The sequence below is a fragment of the Sciurus vulgaris genome (genome assembly GCF_902686455.1).
Source record: "Sciurus vulgaris genome assembly, chromosome: 11".
NCBI classification, from domain to species: Eukaryota; Metazoa; Chordata; class Mammalia; order Rodentia; family Sciuridae; genus Sciurus; species Sciurus vulgaris.
This window is the reverse complement of record NC_136472.1, coordinates 91,198,581-91,217,344: the sequence shown is the minus strand read 5'-3', so window position 1 is coordinate 91,217,344 and position 18,764 is coordinate 91,198,581. Positions and strand designations below refer to the sequence as shown.

General features: G+C 41.1%; 2 protein-coding genes across 2 annotated transcripts in view; both read right to left on the bottom strand.

Annotated features, from left to right (window-relative positions):
- The window catches only part of LOC306638685 (piwi-like protein 4), a 98,377-nt gene that overhangs the window by 55,448 nt on the left and 24,165 nt on the right, over nt 1-18,764 (bottom strand). The window lies entirely within an intron of this gene.
- Nucleotides 2,879-6,678, bottom strand: FUT4 (fucosyltransferase 4). The gene has a single exon (XM_079101999.1). It carries the CDS (start codon nt 6,533-6,535, stop codon nt 5,324-5,326), a length of 1,212 nt encoding a protein of 403 aa, XP_078958125.1. The 5' UTR covers nt 6,536-6,678; the 3' UTR covers nt 2,879-5,323.

The following is an 18,764-nucleotide window of genomic DNA, read 5'->3' as shown; positions in this document are numbered from 1 at the left end:
AGTTGTCACCTTAATATCACACCAATCCTCCTCAATTAATGAGTGACAGTATTTTATGCAAGAGATTTGTGGCTTTATTTGTGTGAGATAGTCTACTCTAGCTTTATCAGCGTGCTGATAAAGGGGAGTACTGACACAGAATTTCAAAGTGTCACTGGAGAAGAGATGTCTTTGAATATGGGTCTGAGGAGTTCCTAGAGAGAAGGGAGATTGACTCGGGACCAGTGGGGGTTCTTGGCATACATGAGGGAAAAGAATTTCAGTACATGCCAATCAAAGGCATGCATAGAGGTTTAGTTAGGAAAGTAGATACACATTCAAGGGAGAATGGGGACAATCTCAAGAGAGACAACTTTTGAGTCAGGTATGGTGGCACATACCTGTAACCTTAACCCTTCCTTGTCTTTGCTCTACTTTTCTTATGTATCTTTCCTTTTTACCTAATCTTCTTGCTTTCTCTTCACTTTGTACTTCTTGACCTCAATGTCTTTCCTTTTTCTTTTATTCTTTCCCAGTCCCCACCCATATGCACCACCTGCTCCATTTTATAATGTACTTTCTTTTCTACTCAATTCGTTATCACATCTTCTTTTCTTGATAGTCTTGTTCCTATCCTCAGCTGGCCACAGTAATTTTTCAAAGTCTGTACTTAAATGAGCATGTCAGCAAGTGTGCGCATGTGTGCTGGGGGAGGGCCGATAGAAGACAATCTTCAGTGTTTATTCCAACTTCCTATTTCAACAGTTCCAGTATCTGCTCTAAGGAAGGCATCTTGCCTCCTCTGCTCTCTGCTTACCATCATGTTCCCAGGCTTTATTTCAGCCCTTTTCAAAATGGCATTACTTAATTTAACAGGAGATAAAGATAGTGCATAGAGGACATTAGAGCACTTAGTAAAATAAACCGCACTGACAGAAAGGAATGTACTTCTTATGCCCTTGGAGATGAGTCACCAAGCAGGCAAGAAGTGTTGAACAAGAGGACAAGCTGAATTGGACCTGGTATAATTCAGAAGAGGCAGTCATCGCAATTCAATTACCAATCTAGAACCAATATATTCACAGGAACTTTCCCAAGCAAGAAGTATCCCATGGGATACAGGTGAACACGAAGGTGCATGGAAGGACACATCAAAAACAAAGAGCCATTTTCCATCTTATTACTTTATTCATTTTGTCAAAATATTCTGAACATTAAGACTTGATTTATTAAAAGAATGTGTAGCATTAAAGTCCCTGAGACACATGTAAGAATGACTTAAAATGGATGCAATACAATTATCTACCAAACTAATTAGCATGGACTTGGATTCTCTCCTTGATATGAAGTATGGTGTGTGTGTGTGTGTGTGTGTATGTGTGTGTAAGCTAAAGCAGATTCCCCCTTTCTGGTGCTTGGTTTTCTGCCAGTTTATTGCTCGTATAGGAACTCATTTCCAAACTGTAAGGAAGGCATACTGTAAGGTGAATTACTTCTCTGAGCCCTAGGGTACCAATTAGTAGAATGATAGCAAATGGAACTGGAAGGTCTCGAGAGTTTATTTTGTCCAACCCCACCATTTTGAAGATCAAGTGGCAGAGGCTTAAAGGGGTTGTGATTTGTACAGGCATGGCTGGTTCTGTCACTACTACCTATCCTCAGGCAAGTCCTTCAGTGGCTCTGAACCTTGACTCCTCCCTCTGAAGAAGGGATTCGTGGCAACCACAGCTAGCATTTCCTAGGTGCTTCCCATGTGCCAGGCACTATACTAAGCGCTTCGAGTGTGTTATCGAGTACTTTCAACACATCTATAAATTATATATGATTATCTTCAACTAGAGATGAAGCTACCAAAACACAGAAAGCTTAAATAATTTTTCTGAGATCAACTAGGAAATGTTGCAAAACTGGTCTAGGAACCCAGGAATATCTGCCACCAGAATTCTTATAATTCCTTAAATCCCTTCTAAGAAACCCCCTTTAGGTTAGATTTTAAAACTACATATTTAGCATCCCAAATTCCTTACATCTCTAGAAGTCTAGACCAGAATTGGCCAACTACGGCTTGCAGGCCAAATCCAGCCACCCATTTGTTTAGGAATTGTCTGTGGCTGCTTTTGTGCTTCCACAGCAGAGCTGAATAGTGGCAACAGACTACACAGCCAGCCTGTGGAGCGTGAAATATTTGCTCTCTGACATGTATAGAGGTTTACTGATTCCAGGTCTAGAGCCTTGAAAATTTAGAACATCCTGTAATGGTATAGTACTTTAAAATGTACAAAGCACTTTGACTCATATCATCATGTTTCAAGCTGGTTTTGTAGGGGTATTCATGCATTATTAAGAAGGAAATGAAAACTCTCCTGAGTTCCTCTTCAGGTTCCGACCCCAAACTGCAAGCTCTTTTCATGAAGCTACCCTGTCTTCCCTACTGTCTTCCCTTTACTGTTAGGAAAGGATTTGGAAGCTGGAAAGGATCTGTGAATACTGCCAGCAAGTCAGACTGTCTTCTGATGTAAATAGCTTTCTGGGTACACTCATATACAGACCCTTGGTGCAAAAAAAGAGAGAAAGAAAAAAAAAAATTCAAAAAATTAAATTTGTAATAAATTTAAAAGTTTATGCCTTAAAGGAGGGCATGACAATCAGAGGAAAGGAATTTTGAAATACATATAATGTATTCATATGTATTCTTCTGCATGCTAAATATTCAATAAATATCTGGCTAGTTTTAAAATCAACTTAATACCAAAAGGGCACTGATAAAATAATAAGTACTAATTTAACTGTATAACTTTACCAAAACAATTTTTTTTTCAAAGAAAGCATAGGTGCTTTGTCCTACTTTGCAAATTAAGCTTAATCTAAATGGTAACGATGAATCCTGAAATACACAATATGAAGCATCTTCCTTTTTATTTCAGATTTATTCTGTAACACATCTTGAGATACAATTTCAGACATAAAATAGAGGGCATCCTAAAATAACTAAGTATTGGCATCTTCACTTATTTCCTGAAATGTTCATAATGAGCTGTGAAATATTCCCCTCCTCATTTTACAGATGAGGAAACTGGCACTCAGGACTATTACTAATTTGATCAATGTCATACAGCTGGAATTCAAATCTAAACCAGATCACCTTCAAAATTTAAACTCTCTCCCCACTGCCCCATGTCAATTCCCAATAACACAAAAATCACTCATCAATATCTCCTAAGCACTTATTTCAGGAATAAAACTTTTATCTTTACTGGTGATTCCCACTTTGTAATTGAAATTCTGCCTAAACTATAATACTTTAATGAGGAAATGTTGTCCGCAGCTTTTAATTTTTTAAGGAAGAAATAGAATTGAAGCACCTAGTGTTGAGTGAGCTTTTCAAGTATGTATGCAACAAATGCACAGAGGTAAAACTTGCTTTATGACTCAGCTAATTGTACTAATCAAATACAAAATTACTATTTACAGAACTCTGTATAAAACTAATTTATCTTGGAATTTACCCACAGCAATTAGTCACTGAGGGTCCTTATTAAAATAGCTTGAAGCAAAAAGCCCCATTATGTCAGGCTTTAAATCAAATGGCTTTCTAATCATGGATTTATGGTCTATATCACTAAGAATTTCATTTTAGTCAAATAGGTTTTACCAACTTTTTCATTAGTCACTACTCACTTTTTGGCACTGGTGGAAGAGCCCTTGCCATAAATACTTTTGTATCTTCCCTAGGGGCCCAAGCACAGTGTTGGACACAGAGTAGGCACATGGTGATATCTGTTGAATATGCTGTTCATTCAACACCCTATAAAGTCAATGCATGTTATTTTCAAAATTAGACCCATGGCAAAGTACACTAGAAATGTGAGAATTTACTGTAGTAGTCTACACACTAAGAAAGGAACCTGCTGGTACTAGGAGCACTGCAGATTTAGCCTTTAACAAAAGGCAGAGTCAGTTAATAGTAGGCACTAGTTTAGTTCCTATCCCCTTGGATTAAAACACATTACTAAAAACTGTAGGGTCGAAAAAAAAATTGCCATAACAGACACCATGAAACTTTTTTTTTTCCCTTTTGCATGATTCCACAATACAGTACAATCTCTTTCACTGTTCTTGCACAGGTAATGCCTAATTCCAGCACATCTGAATGACTGGATTGCAGTTTAAATTTGGGGTCCAGTAAAGACATGAAATAATTTTGTGGAAAATGACATTATGGCTTCTGTGTCTTCTGTCTGTAAATGCAGGCTAGTTTTCCAGGAAGAGAGGGAAAAGAAGTTTGCTTGTGCTTTATTTTCACATCTGTAATTGTAATTTTTTAAAAATCCAGGTTATAGAAAAATTAAGAACAGAATAAATAAATTAGAAGATGACTATTCACATTGTAAAGGGATTCTCCATAAGGTTCCATTAAATACTGAACTCCCTTAGGGCACTGAATTTGAGATCTGATTTAGATGTAGCTTTTCAGGAATACATTTCTTGTGTAAAGTAAGGTACAACCATATATTAATCCTAACTGTCCTCCAAGGCCAATCCAGTATCTGTCTGCATTTATAGGGTAGGGGAATAAACAGTGCTTATCAAGGAAGTCAGTGGCTATTTGAACCACCCTCCAGACCTTTTACCTTTTCCCAAAGGAGAGATTTTTTGTTGTTAATGTTCTGGGGATTGAACTCAGGGGCACTCTACCACTGAGCTACATTTATTATAAAATAATAAAATATTATTTTGAGGTTTCCCTAAATTGCTGGCCTTGGTCTGGTACTTGCGGTCCTTCTGCCTCAGTCGCCTGAGAGGCTTCGGATTATAGGCAAGAGCCACCAATACCAGCAGAAGCAAGGTTTTGACTAATACAACCCCCCCCAAAAAAAAAAAATTGTGGGCATAGTTTTTCCACTATTTCACACCAACGCTAAAAACAGCGCTTTGCTTCATCTTGGTCCAGGCAAGTGTGAGTGGGGCGCCTTATGTATGAGATTTTGAGGCTGCAGAGGCCACAGATATGACCTAAAGCAGATGAGGAAATTCAAAAAAAATCTCCCAAAGGCATCTTGTAGCTAAACTATTTCTTCACATGTGTAACAGGCATGGAAAGGTCCCCTTCTTCACAGGAAACAATGATACCCATGAACAGCAGAGAGAGCCTAACTAGTTGTGCAAAAAATATAAGAACCAGGAATCTTTCCCACTCCAACATTGTGCTAAGTAATATTAATTGGTAAATCACCTTTTCCTCATAGAGCAAAAATAGGTGTTCCGAGAACTTAGCCCCATGATTCGGCAGTCAGGAAAATGTGCAGAAAAGGATCTAAAAGGTCACATCCAAGGCAGGACAGCCTCACCGCTCAAACCAGCTGGCCAGGTTGCGTATGCTCTTGGGCTGGTCCCCAGCGGTCTGCACAGCCAGGCAGGCCCGGCACCAAGGCTCGTCCCAGAAGGTGGTGATGTGTACTGCATATCTCCGACGCCAGTGGAAGTAACGGCGATAAACTGCCAGGTTGCGGTCCAGGAAAAGCAGATAGGTGGCTAGGGAAGAGGCACTAGGGAAGTCGTCCACGTGGATGAAAGCGCCTCGTGGCATGAAGCGCTCATAGTTGGCACGGTCTGGGCCTAGCACCACTGGCACGGCCCCGGTCAGCAAAGCATTGCGCCAGAGTTTCTCGGTGATGTAATCCAGGTGCTGTGAGTTCTCGAAAGCCAAGTAAAACTTGTAACGGGCTACTGTGTGCAGAAGCCCACTGTCGGGCACAGGTCGCCCTGGCCCTGCCTGGCCAAACACATCTACCCGCACGTGCTGGCTCAGCTGGTGGTAGTAGCGGACCCTGGCCTGTCGCTCGTCCCAGTTGCTCACCACCCAGGCCACCAGTCCCCGTTTTCGGGCCAGCGGCGGTACAAGGCCTATCGGCTGGTCACTAGGGTGGCTCCTGGGGTACAGGTAGCCATAAGGCACGAAGACGTCTGAGTCAGCCCGGTAGGAGAGCGTCCAGTTGAAGAGGTTACTTTCCAGGCTCCGCAGCCCTGGAGAGTGGGAGGGCGACTCGAAGTTCATCCACACCCAACGCTGGCCCGGGGGTCTGGGACGGGAGATTGCCAGGGCTTGGGCAGCCGTATCTTCTTCCAGATCGTCTAATACTCGCAGCTCCAGCTCTTCTGCTGTGCGCACCTTTTTGACGCTCCAGGGCGGGGGCCAGTCGGGGGGTCCTCTCACGAGGTCACGGTGGTGGAAAAGTACCGCGTGAGCCTCTCCGTAGGTCGCACGGTCCGTAAGAAGGCGGCAGCCGCTGATGTTGAAGCGGAGCCAGCAGTCGGGGGCCGGCCTCGCTGCGCCGCCGCGACCCCCGAAGGGCTCCCACCAAAGAAGCACGCCCACCGTCCGCGATGGAGCTGGGGACGCCCAGGGCAGCGGCGGCAGCTGCCCCCAGCAGGCGTAGGCAACCAGAGCGGTGCACATCAGTCCGGTGGCCGCCAGCGCCAAGGCGCTCGGTGGTAGCCCCAGGCCTCTACGCCGCCCGCGCCGCCCGCCGACCGCGGGGCCCCACGGCATCCCCATGGAGGGTGCAGGCTGAGCCGGCACTGCTCGCCGAGAGTCCGCAGGCGGGGAGGGGCGGCATCGACTCTCATCCTGCCGCAGCAGCTCCAGCCGTCTCTGGCGGTCGCCGCCAGCCAAGGAGCAGGAGGGGGCGGTCCCGGAATCCAAAGGCCTTCGGGCCAGGCTCGCCTCCTCCCGAGGGCCGGGCGTGCGGCGCGCAGCCAGAGCCAGGTAAGCGGGCCGGGCAACCCAGTTGGGCGCCGCTCTGTCCCTCCCCTCCACAGTGCCCCCTGCTCAGCGGGCCTGGCCCGGGCGTTTCCGCTTCGCCTCCACCCACACTCCACCCCTTCCAGTGTTCCGGGGCTCCCAGACTGAGCCCCACTGTTGTCTCATCCGGATCTATTTTCCAGGGGTCGCGACTTCTCCGTGCGCACCCACCGTCCGGGCCTTGCGCCTGGATCCTTCTTTCAGCTGCCACCCGTTCCTCCCTCACAGTGGCTTGAAACTTAACCTTTCGGAGTTAGTACCCGGTTCATCCCTGGGCGCATGCAGGGTTCTTGAGATCCTCCAGAAGCCGCGGCCGCACTAGAGCAGGCGTAGGCACGAACTGAAGACTGAAGGCGTTCCGGGAACTGGGCCGTGCCGCCCCGCAAGGCTGAGGATCAGAATCCGCTTCCTCCTGCAGGGCTCTGCTACCCGCCAGCGACGCCCGCCGGAGGGAGGGAGGGAATCAGGGAGGTAGCCCTAGAGACCGCTGGAACATGCGGGCAAAGGTGCGGCCATCGCGTGCTGGCTGTGACCTCGTGGCCTGCGGAAACAGGCCAAGTGTGGAATCAGACCCTGAGATAGGCAAAAAGATAATGCGTTTTGTGAAACTAAGTTTTCAATGCGAGTAGTCCTGAGATTATTCCCTTTGTCTATAGCCCCAGCAGAGGATAGAGAAGAACAAAATGTTATTTGGGCAATGAAACCATGTTCTTTCCTTAATTTCCCACAGAATATTTCTGACTGCCAGCTGATAGCATTTCTTGTACCGGGACCCAGGACTCATAAACCAAAGATAAGATAAGATAAGGCCCTTGAGGCCCTTGTCTTTAAGGAACTTACTACCTATTCAGTTGGACGAGTGAATGGACAATCGGTATTAATTTTGCCAAGCACTAAAGAAACAACTTAATTTCTGCACTCATGAAAATTATGCAAAATACTCAGGACTATATAAGATAAATATTGCAGCCAAGTATAGGCTAAACTTTATCCAAGTGAAGGCTATGTATAGCACTGACCTTTCCAGGTTTGTTGGTGAGGCAACAATCAGAAATCCACATCTATAGTCCTGCAAGGAATTTTTTTGCCTCTGGTTTGGGCCTTCATTTATATTAATCAACTTTTATTCCGTGGAATTCTAAATAGGCCTAGGGAAGAGGTGCTGACCTAAAGAGAGTAGGTAGCTTTGAGAAAGCTTTTAGTAAATCACAGCTGTGTAGAGTGTGATATAAATTACAGGATGTTAGAAGAGAAACAGCTGGGAATGGGGCCATCAAGCCCAGTATTTTGTTTTTGTTTTTAGTTTTTATATTAGGGATTTAACCCAGGAGCATTTTACCACAATTACATCCATGGTCCTTTTAATTTTCATTTTGGGATAGGGTCTCAATAAGTTGCTTAAGGGCCTCCCTCACTAAGTTACTGAGGCTGGCCTCGAACTCGGGATCTTCCAGTCTCAGCCTCCAAAGTTGATGAGATTACAGGAGTGTGCCACCACACCCAGCCTGCCAACTGCTTTCATGTTATTAGTACCAAAAATAAACTTGGGTTTTCCATTTGAATTTATATTTTAAAATTTCTAACTATTACATAAGAATCGTACATATTTACCATGTGATGTTTTGATATATGTTCATTTTTTTATTATTAAAAATCTGAGGAGCTGGCATTGAGGCTCAGTGGTACAGTGCTTGCCTAGTATGTGTGAGGCACTGGGTTCGATTCTCGGCACCACATATAAATAATAAAATAAAGGTCCATCAACATCTAAAAAAATTGTAAAAAAAATCTGAGAGTTAAAGCTTTTATGAAAGTGGTTTAAATAGTGGACAGACAAATGAGGAAGGTGGAAACATGAGGTTAAGAGAATAATTCTATAAAATGGGCCCACTCTGCTGATCCCCACAAACTGTCTTTTCCAAGAAGGAATTTACCTGCAGCACTGCCTAAGTGAACAAGATATGTCACATTCCTCAGCAAACTGCCTGTTAACTGCAGGAGAAATGTAGGTCCAAAGTAATGTTGGTAAGAGGAACCCAAATAATCCTGAAGGGGGAGACTTTTGTGACCAGATCCTGAAACTTTGGGAGATAAGGATAGTTCCTCTTAACCATTAAATCTGTAAGAATGTATGGTTAAGAATCCAGTTAGAACTGCCAAGGTGACCTAAGTTGCCATGGCAATGGGTACTTAAAAGTCTGATGTCATCTTGCTCTCAGTCAGAAGTCAAGAAGTGGGCCTGGGCAGGACTCTGGAAACTTCTCTGGAATGCCCTATAAAACTGGAGTGTAGAAGAGTTATCCCTCTCCTCACTCCTTTGAGAATGTCCCCTTTCCCTTTTCCTATCCCTTTAGTAGACTATTTCCTTTTACTCTGAGCGTGTGTCTGAAATCTTTCTGACTTGATGGCAAGAATCTGGGTTTGGAGGCGGGTGGGGTAGGGGGTCTTTGCATTGCCTCAGTTTCTTTGAGGGCCCCAGCTCTCTAACAGTTTGAGGTACCTCTGCCTCCCAGCCCTCGGTAGCAGTTAAGAGTTGGATGGAGAGCCTTAGGAACTCCATGACTGTCAATCTATTAACATTTTCTCCTATGCACAAAAACCTTTTAAATGTTTTGTTTTGTTTTGTTTTTAATTTGAAAAATAGAAATTAGGAATAGAAATTCAATACCTTTAAACTTAAAACTAGAAACTAAGTTTCTTCCTTTATATGATGCTAGGGATCAAACTCAGGGCATCAAGCTCTACCACTGCTAACCCCCACTCTGTTGTTTTTAGTTAAAAGAAAAACTATGTGTCAGGCATAGTGGCACATGCCTGTAATCCCAGCTACTCTGGAGACTGAAGCAGAAGGATGGCAAGTTCAAGACCAGCCTGGGTAATGTACTGAGATCCCTTCTTGAAAAAAGAAAAGAAAGAAAGCTATAAAGTCACAAATAACTTGTTCCAACCAGAAAAAGGAAAAAAAGACTATATATTGTGCAGTTCAAAAATCAGTACATTTATGCATATTTTTCTTCCACTTGGATTAAGTCATCAGAGATACAGCACAAGATTGTATCCAGCACACAGTGGATAGGCTTTTGGTAAATGTTAATCTGCTTGCTTGCTTTCCCCTCTCTTGTTTCTAATTTTCCCTTACGTCTTCCAAATGTTCTTGGAAAATGGCTTAAATTTCATGAACATCAATTTTTACTGTGTCCACCTACCTCATTATAGTTCAAAACCACAAACTGCCCCTAATTAAGACTTATCTTGGTGCCAACTTCCATGTGTAAGAAATTATTACTATTCTCAAAATTAAGAGGTTGAACTAAATGAATTCTGAATCACCTTAGAAACTTAAATATTTCCTGATTCTTTCTAATTTAACAACAATAAATGATTAATATGTGTTTTTAAAGGCCTCTCAGTTTCTACAGAGCACTGTACAGGAAGAACTGGCTTACTTTCAGTTGCAAGCATGAAGACAACAGCAAGATCAGGTGTAAGGAAGGGATTTGGGATCCTCAGGGTTGCCAAAATAGTGTAGAAGAAAGCTCCATAACTCAAGGCTCACTTTGTCACGGTGAATGAATAATCAGTTCACAATGTGCCAGGGGTGAACTATTCAGATCCAAAATTTTATGTAAGACAGAATTTCACAGAAGCAAGAACTAGGCCAACGGTGGTTTCTAAAACTCAAACTCATTCTTTGTTCATCCCCAAGGAAATAGTTCATTTGATAATAAGACCACCCTAGTTTATTTTAAGCCTACTTTATTGTTACCAGAAAGAGATTCAATCTTTCCTATGGAAGTCCTCAAATATGATTACCTCATTTTCCAGCAGAACCAAACTGTCAGTTTGAGCTCTGTGAGACCCCAGCCATTCTCAAAAGGGTTGTTTTGTGTTGGATCTGAGATTTCTGTGCTGAACATTGTCCTGCTAAATGTACTACTATAGTTCAGATCTGGAATGTCCCCCAAAGATTCATATGTTGAAGCCTTGGTCCCTAGTGCATTAATGTTCAGAGGTAGGGCTTCAGGGAAGTGATTGGGTCATAATGGCTCTGACCTCATCAGTGGATGGACCCACTGATGGATTGATAATTTGATGACAGTTGTGGGAGGGGGTGGGAACTTTAAGAGGTGGGGCCTAGTTTGAGGAAGTAGATGGGGGAGGTGGAAGGGTATTTCTTGTCTCTGAACCCTTCTCACTCTGCTTTCTGGCTCTCATGAGCTGAGCAGCTTTCCTCTGCCCTGCCTTCCTGCCATAATGTTGTGGCTCACCTCAGATGCAAGGCAGTGGAGCCAACTGACCGGCTGACCACGGACTGAAACCTCAGAAACCCCGAGCCAAAATAAATCCACCTCCAAAGTGTTTTTCTCAGGTATTTTGAACCGGTGATGAAAGACTGACTAATACATATACTTTCATTTTTTTTCCCTGAAGAAAGAAAAAGGCAGTTCAAAGTCCCTACCAATATTATTCACTTACTAGAAAATAGTAAAGGGCCAGTGAGCAGGTGTGGTTGAAAGGCAAATAGGTGGGGATTGTTTCCTTTGTTAGGCAAAACATCTTTAACTGTAATTGACCAAATGATATGGAAAGGGCATTTGGTGAAAAATTGTTAGGAGTTGTGTGAGATTAACAACAACCCATATTTTACTGCCTACCCATTATCCTGCTAAACCCTTGATAGAAAAATATACTTACCATAGATTTACCACCTCTTTCTTTTTTATTCAAGTGAACTAATTTACTAGCCCTAACAAATTGTTATAGGAGTCAATATGGAAACTTATTAAATTTACTTTAGAGTTTTACAATTTATGTACTCAGATTCTTCCTGGGCATTTACTTGACTGAACAGGTAATGCAAGATTTTGGAATGTTCAGGAAAATAAACATAGTGAAATTTTAATTAAAGTAGTAAATATTTGCATGATATTTGAAATATTTCAATGGTTTACCTCTATATTATTCTTATTAAACTATACTTTCCTAAAACATTATTTGCAGTCTAATGCAGTACTTACCCAAAAGAAAACTATTTTGATATTGAGATAAACATGTTAATATTACACAGCATAATGCCTGGCACATTCCTAATATTTATTAAACAAATTAATAGATAACTAAATGAACAACATTATTAATTTTATATTTCATGAAGCAAGAGCGAAGCAATTCAATTTCTACACTCAGAAAAATAATGCAAAAGACTCTCAATTATAAAATAATGACCATGATAAGTATTGTATCACCCAAGTGTGGAGTAAAAATCATAAATACCACACAAGCCTGTTCATATCAAATTTTGGTTCTCCAGCACCATTCTACTCTTTGCCCCAAGTCTGCTTGATGAATCGTTTGTCAAATGAATTACCATAAATCCTCTACAGTTTCAAGGAACTCAAACTTAGATTACTTTGGTACCAGCCCTTTTGCATGGCTATACCCTAATATAGGCAACCAGACCCTAACTCAGAGGGGCAGCCTGATGCTCTGCAGACTGAGGACAGGATCTCTTTCTTTCTTTCTTTCTCTCTTTCTTTCTCTCTTTCTTTCTCTCTTTCTCTCTTTCTTTCTCCCCTCTGCGGGGCCAGGGATTCAAACACGGATCCTTGCGCATGCTAGGCGAGCGCTCTCCAATATGAGCTATTTCTTCGGCTCGGAGGACAGGATCTTGACTCCTGGTCCCTCTGTCTGACCCCATTTCTCACGCAGACCCTGGGCACACTTCAGGAGAGAAGATATGTTTTTCTGTTGAATCAGGTAATTTCTTCCTTGTTCAGTAAATTCCTGTCAAGCAGAAAAACTGGGTTTGAGGGGCACTATCACACTCATTTCTGTGATCCTTCCTCTGAAAGGAACCTGGGGTATTTGTTGGACTAAAGTGAACAAAATTAGAGGCATATAAATGATATAAGATTTTCCACCACTCCAAAAAGACCTTTGGACTAAATTTAACCTGTTTATTGTTTAGTACAATAAACTTTTGATCTTGGTGTATGTGTGTGTGTAGGTGGTCGGGGACAGACAGAGGTACCCTGACTTGGCTGTCTAACTGTATTGCAGGAACTACTTCTGTCCTGCAGCACCTTTAGGCACTAGATGTAAAGAAAGCCTCTTTCTCCGGTGAGCTGGTCAGACTTAATTTCCTGGATCATCCAAGGCAGCATGGAAATAGCAAAAATTCTTCAATGAAAGACAGATCCCATGTGCCCACGCCTTTGCAGAGCCCACCATTCTTCATTTCTACTATTGAACAACTGTTTCACTTCTATGACTCCCTTTAAAGCTCTCCTGGGCCCCATGTTCCAATTTATAGTTTGAGAAATATTGATAGCGTTTGTGGATTTTGAAATGACCCCAGAATTTGCTGTGTTCCTTTAAAAGATAAATTACTTTGGATTAGGTTGTTCATCCAACTGTATACACAGGTTTGTTTCCTACTCTTATTCAACATTTTATTATGAACGTTTTCCATGTCATTAAAAATTATTTTTTACAATCATATGTTCTATTTATACATGACAGCAGAATACACTTTGATTAAAATATCTTTTTTATGCTTTGTAAAAAAAATACTTGAGGTTTTTTTTGTTTTTTTTTTTTTTGTTTGTTTGTTTGTTTTGGTTTTGTAGATTATGGCATGACTGCTTTGCCATTACCAGGCTTATAGAGCTATTTCTAAAGTGTTTCCAAACAATCCAGCACTGAGAATTGTTCAGTATTGATATTTGCAGAGCTACATTAGGGCCAGCTTTGGTTTGGGCTTATAAACCTGCAAAAGCTACAACTTTTGTCTGAACAAAGATCTCTGCCCTTGAGGGACATGCTGCTCTAACCTCACCCTACCCATTTGAATTATAGCTTCAGAACAACACCAGACCTAAAGAGTCCAAAGGTTGACAGCAGAAGCTGTGAATGTGCTCACCCTCTAGGAATCCTGCCCACTTGGCTTTTGAAGCAACATTTCCTTGATTACCTTGCCACATTGTCCTTTGTCTGTATTGATCAAGTGACACTGTTGAGCAGAAAGTTCTTTTAGACACCTACATTTGCAACTTAATCATTTCCCTTTGCCTTTTGTTAAGCGTGGTTTGTCAAATTGTCGAGAAAATTTTTTAGGGTAAAGGACAACAAGTTTCATTGCAAAAGGGGGACAGACTTGAGTCCTCCCCCCAATAGTTTCCACTTTCCCCACTTCAATTATATCATGAATTGCATCATAAATTAAAAGGAAGCTCTTTAGCCTGCACATATGTGCTCCAAGCAACAACTATAATTCAGACAGAACTAAAGGCATCTGTATTACTATGGATTCTTTCAGGAAAACATTTATGAATGGAGAAAACCACCAGTTAACAAGCCCAGTTCTTACACATAGAGGTTTAATCAGCATCTTTTGTGTCCCCCCCAATTTTAATTTATTGTGGTAGAACACAACCTGTGATCTTCCCTTGTAACCTATCTTTAAGTGTCTAATACAACATTGCTCCCTATAGACCCAATGCTTAACAGATCTCTAGAACTTACTCATCTTGAATAACTGAAATTTTATGCTGTTGATTAGCAACTCTCCCTTTCTGTTGTAGCCCCCTACCCCAGCCACTGGCAACCACCATTCCACTGTTTGTTTCTATGGGTTTGACTACTTTAAATTCCTAGCATAAGTGGAACTGTGCAATGTTTGTCTTCCTGTTACTGGGCTTATTTCACACAGTGTAATGTGCTCCAGGTTCATCCATGTTAACCTCTAGTTCCCTGTCCTATGTGGGGTGGTGTGTGTGTGTGTGTGTGTGTGGACAAGGGCATAAATCTGACTAGATTTATGGAGATGGAGTTCTTAAAATGGATGACTCTGAATCTGAATCTGATTGCCCTATTTTCATCCAAAGACTTTCTGGTTTATTGTTTCCAGAGTATAAACTTTCAGAGGAAAATCTAAAATGTTTCCTTTTCCTTGTATAGGTGGGAAGAGATGGAAAAATCCATTAAAATGCAAAGTTTAGAAGAATTGGATGTAAAATGAACATGCATCAATAGAGACAAATAAGTTGTGGTACAGCCATTATCATGACACACTATATAATCTATAAAATCATGATTTAGATAAGCTTATATAGAAAATGGTCATAATGTATGACTAAATGAAACAACATTAAACTATACAATATGTTTAATGTGTATTTTTTTTATTAAAATAAAACCCCAAATCTCCTCATTGTATAATTTCCATCACTATAGATATTTCAGTTATAAGACAAAGGATGTGTTAATAAGATAAACCAGGAGATCAAGCTCTTAATAAGACTAAAAAGCTTTTTTTTTTTCTATTGTCCCATCTGATGACAAGGAAATGGTTTTCCCAATCATTTTGAACCTTTGCTTTCTTTTTTTACTCTGTAGTCTGTGTGACTCACTGATGCTTTTGCCATGACTCTATCAAATTAGGAAGTGCAGTATAAGCCCCTAAGACACCAGTCTACCTAGTACTGCTGCTCTAACTGTTGCTGATAGGAACTGAGGGAACTGAAGGATCCTAGGGCCAGCAGGTATATACGATGAAGACTGAAAGTAAGCACACTGCAAACATTTTTGGAAAAAACAGCATTTTTGTTTTATTTTGAGCCTCAGAAGGAATGTTTCTAGTGTACTTCATCAAGCATAAAAGTAGATGTTGGTTTAAGATTACTGTGTATTTTTATCATTTTAAAGAAGTATCTTGTAATTCTGGTTTTAAAAGAGTTTCTATTTTAAAATGTTTACTAAATTAAGAAGCACAATAATATAGTCAAATCATATTATATAGTAATTTTTTAAATCCTCCCCTACTTTAGAATTTAGGTGATTTCAGTTAATTAATTCTGTATTATTGTAATAGGGCCCACTTTATGCTTTGAATATAGCCTTTGCTACTCTGCCACTGCAACTGATTTTTTTTTTTTTAATGTTTTTTAGTTGTAGATGGATACAATATCCTTCTTTATTTTTATGTGGTGCTGAGGATCAAACCCAGTGCCCCACACATGTGAGGCAAGCACTCTACCACTGAGCCACAGTCCCAGCCCTGCAACTTATTTTTAAAATGGATATGTTCTCTTCCTCTCTCACTGCTCCTTCCTAACCTTTCCCCCTTCCTAATCTCAGGGGAGACAGGATTTCCTTTCTTCCCCATCCTAGGCAGAGTTACCTGTCCCTGAGTACACACCCACCATAGGAAAGAAGTAATTCAGACTTTGGGGATGGCCCCAGAAGATTTCAGAAATGACTGTCTCCCAAATTAACAAGTGAATTACAACTCCAACAGAGAATACATGGAATGGAGCCTTTGAATCACCTTTTTAAAAGCCCCCTGTTCCTGCTGATGGGCAGAATCACAGCCTCTGGGACAGGAGTTCTCTGTTTCTCCTTTGCTAGCAAAGCAATCAAACTTCCTTTTTCTTTTTCTCAGAGCCTTATCCTCATTACTGGATTGGCATTGGGGACAAGGACTGAACTTTCGGTAACATTATAAGTAATGTTAGGATGGCAAACCCTGCACATGAATCCACTTGGGAAAATGTGCAAGGGAGCACAGAAGAGCAGCATGTAACTGCAGAAGGAACCAGGCCCCAGAGTAGAATAACGACAGAAACCCTAGCAAGGAAAGGTGCCATGAAATCTGCCCTTGTTAGCATTAGAGGCAGCTTAGAAAGGGACCAATTCAAAGCAATCAGCAGAGGCAGCAAGGCTGAAAACAGGGAGCTTGTTTATGGGCAGGAGTGGAAGTGAGAAAGGAAATCCCTGAGCATGTTTATAAAGTCACACTGGGAACTCAAATGGGAACAGAACACAATTTCTAAAGCATGAAGTCAATACTTTCTATCCATTGCACTTTTTGTGTGGCATCCTCACATACGTGGAAAGAGGTTGACCATGAGACTTTTTGGAAGCTTGTAGGAGTAGTGAATATTTCACCCTAATTCTAGTAGTTTTTAAAAATTTCTCTACTGATTTAAATGTAATCCCTCTGATTTAACTATTGGCCTACAACACTGTTTTTGAAGTAGCCAAGGATGAGAGTTCCGTAAACACGGTGGTGCCTGGAATTGGCCTACAGGTAGGATCTCATTTAGTGTGCATGAACTAAGTGGAAATTTTTATATTAAGTCTGGAAAAGCTCGACATGTCTCAAGAAATTACTGACTGTAGCACAGTGTAAACAGTTTGAGTAGGGACAAGACATACCCAATCAACAAATCTTTGTTGACTAGACTTGATTTATTATACGAAAAAGAGCAAAATAAATTAAGTGAACTGGAGGAAGTTTTAAGATGAGCTTATCCTAGAGAGGAAGAGTGAAATCAGAATAGTAGGAGAAAGTGTAATAGTGGTCCACTTTATGCTTTGAATATATAACCCTTGCTGCTCTGCCACAGTGACTTATTTTTAAAATGGACATGTTTCTTTCTCTTTCTTTCTCCCTCCTCCTTAATCTCTCCCCGTCCCTAATCTTGGGGAAAACAGAATTACCTTTCTTCCCCATCCTAGGCAGAGTTATCTGTCCTTGAGCACACACCCACCTTAGGAATGAAGTAATTCCGACTTGGGAGTGGCACCAGAAGATCTCTGAAATGACCATCTCCAAAATTAACAAGTGAATTACAACTCAGGACAGAGAACATGTGGAATGTAGCCTTTGAATCACCTCTTCAAAAGCCCCCTGGTCCCCCTGATGGGCAGAATCACAGCCTCTGGAACAGTAGCCCCTGTGTTTCTCCTTTGCTAGCAAAGGAATAAAACTTCTTTTTCTTTTTTCTCAGAACTGTGTCCTCATTATTGGATTAATACTGGGGACAAGGACCAAGCTTTCAGTAACAAAATAACTTCTTAAGTTGTGGGGTAAGGAAAAGAGCAGTATAAGTAAATGATAATGGATATATATAATGAAGATTCCCCAAAATCCAAATAAAAAAAAAAAAAAAGACTATTAAAGAATAAATTTAGTACAAATATATAAAGACTTTTGTATAATTATTTAACATGATAAATGAATGGGAAATTATGTAATGTTGTGCTAAAAGTATATAATAAATGTATATACTATACAGTGTGATTTCAAATAGATAAAGTAAAACATAGCATAGAAGATAAGACTAAAACCAGGCTCTGTGTCACATTCCTGTAATCCCAGTGGTTTGGGAGGCTGAGGAAGGAGGATCAACAAGTTCAAAGCCAGCCTCAGCAATTTGGCAAGGCACTAAGCAACTCAGTGAGACCCTGTCTCTAAATAAAATACAATAGGGCTGGGGATGTGGCTTAGTGGACAAGTGCCCCTGAGTTCAATCCATATATGTATATATGCTTATAATTCGCCCTTATATATCAACACATTATCAATGGTTGCTTCTGGAAATTAAATTACACATAAGATTTTAGTTTCCAGTTTTCTTGATTTTCCAGTTTTTCTATATTGCCTATATCTTTTAAAATTGGGGAGAGGACAATTATAAAAATGCATTTTATAATTGTTTTTGGTACCAGGGATTGAACCCAGGGGCACTTAACCACTGAGCCACATCCCCAGGTCGTCTTATTTTTTACTTTGAGGCAAGGTCTTGCTAAGTCATTTAGGGCTCTCTAAATTGCTGAGGCTGGCTTTGAATTTGCCATCCTCGTGCCTCAACCTCCTGAGCTGCTGGGATCACAGGGGTATTCCACCCTGTAAATCAAATGTCTTTTTTTAACCCAGAAGTTTTATTAAAGTACTTATTTGTTGTTGTTGTTGTTGTTGTTGTTGTTAAGATCTCTCCATAAATATCCTGACTCCTTACTATGTAGTAAACAAATTCTACAGGTATGATGGAGCTTTACTAAGACCAGTATGAAAATGATTGTCCCTGAGTCAAAGACTTCTTACCTATGTCACTCATTTACTGACCAACTGACCATTGTCTATTCCTGGACTTAATTCTGTTTTTAAGTGGATTAGCACATTACACTTTAGTGAAGG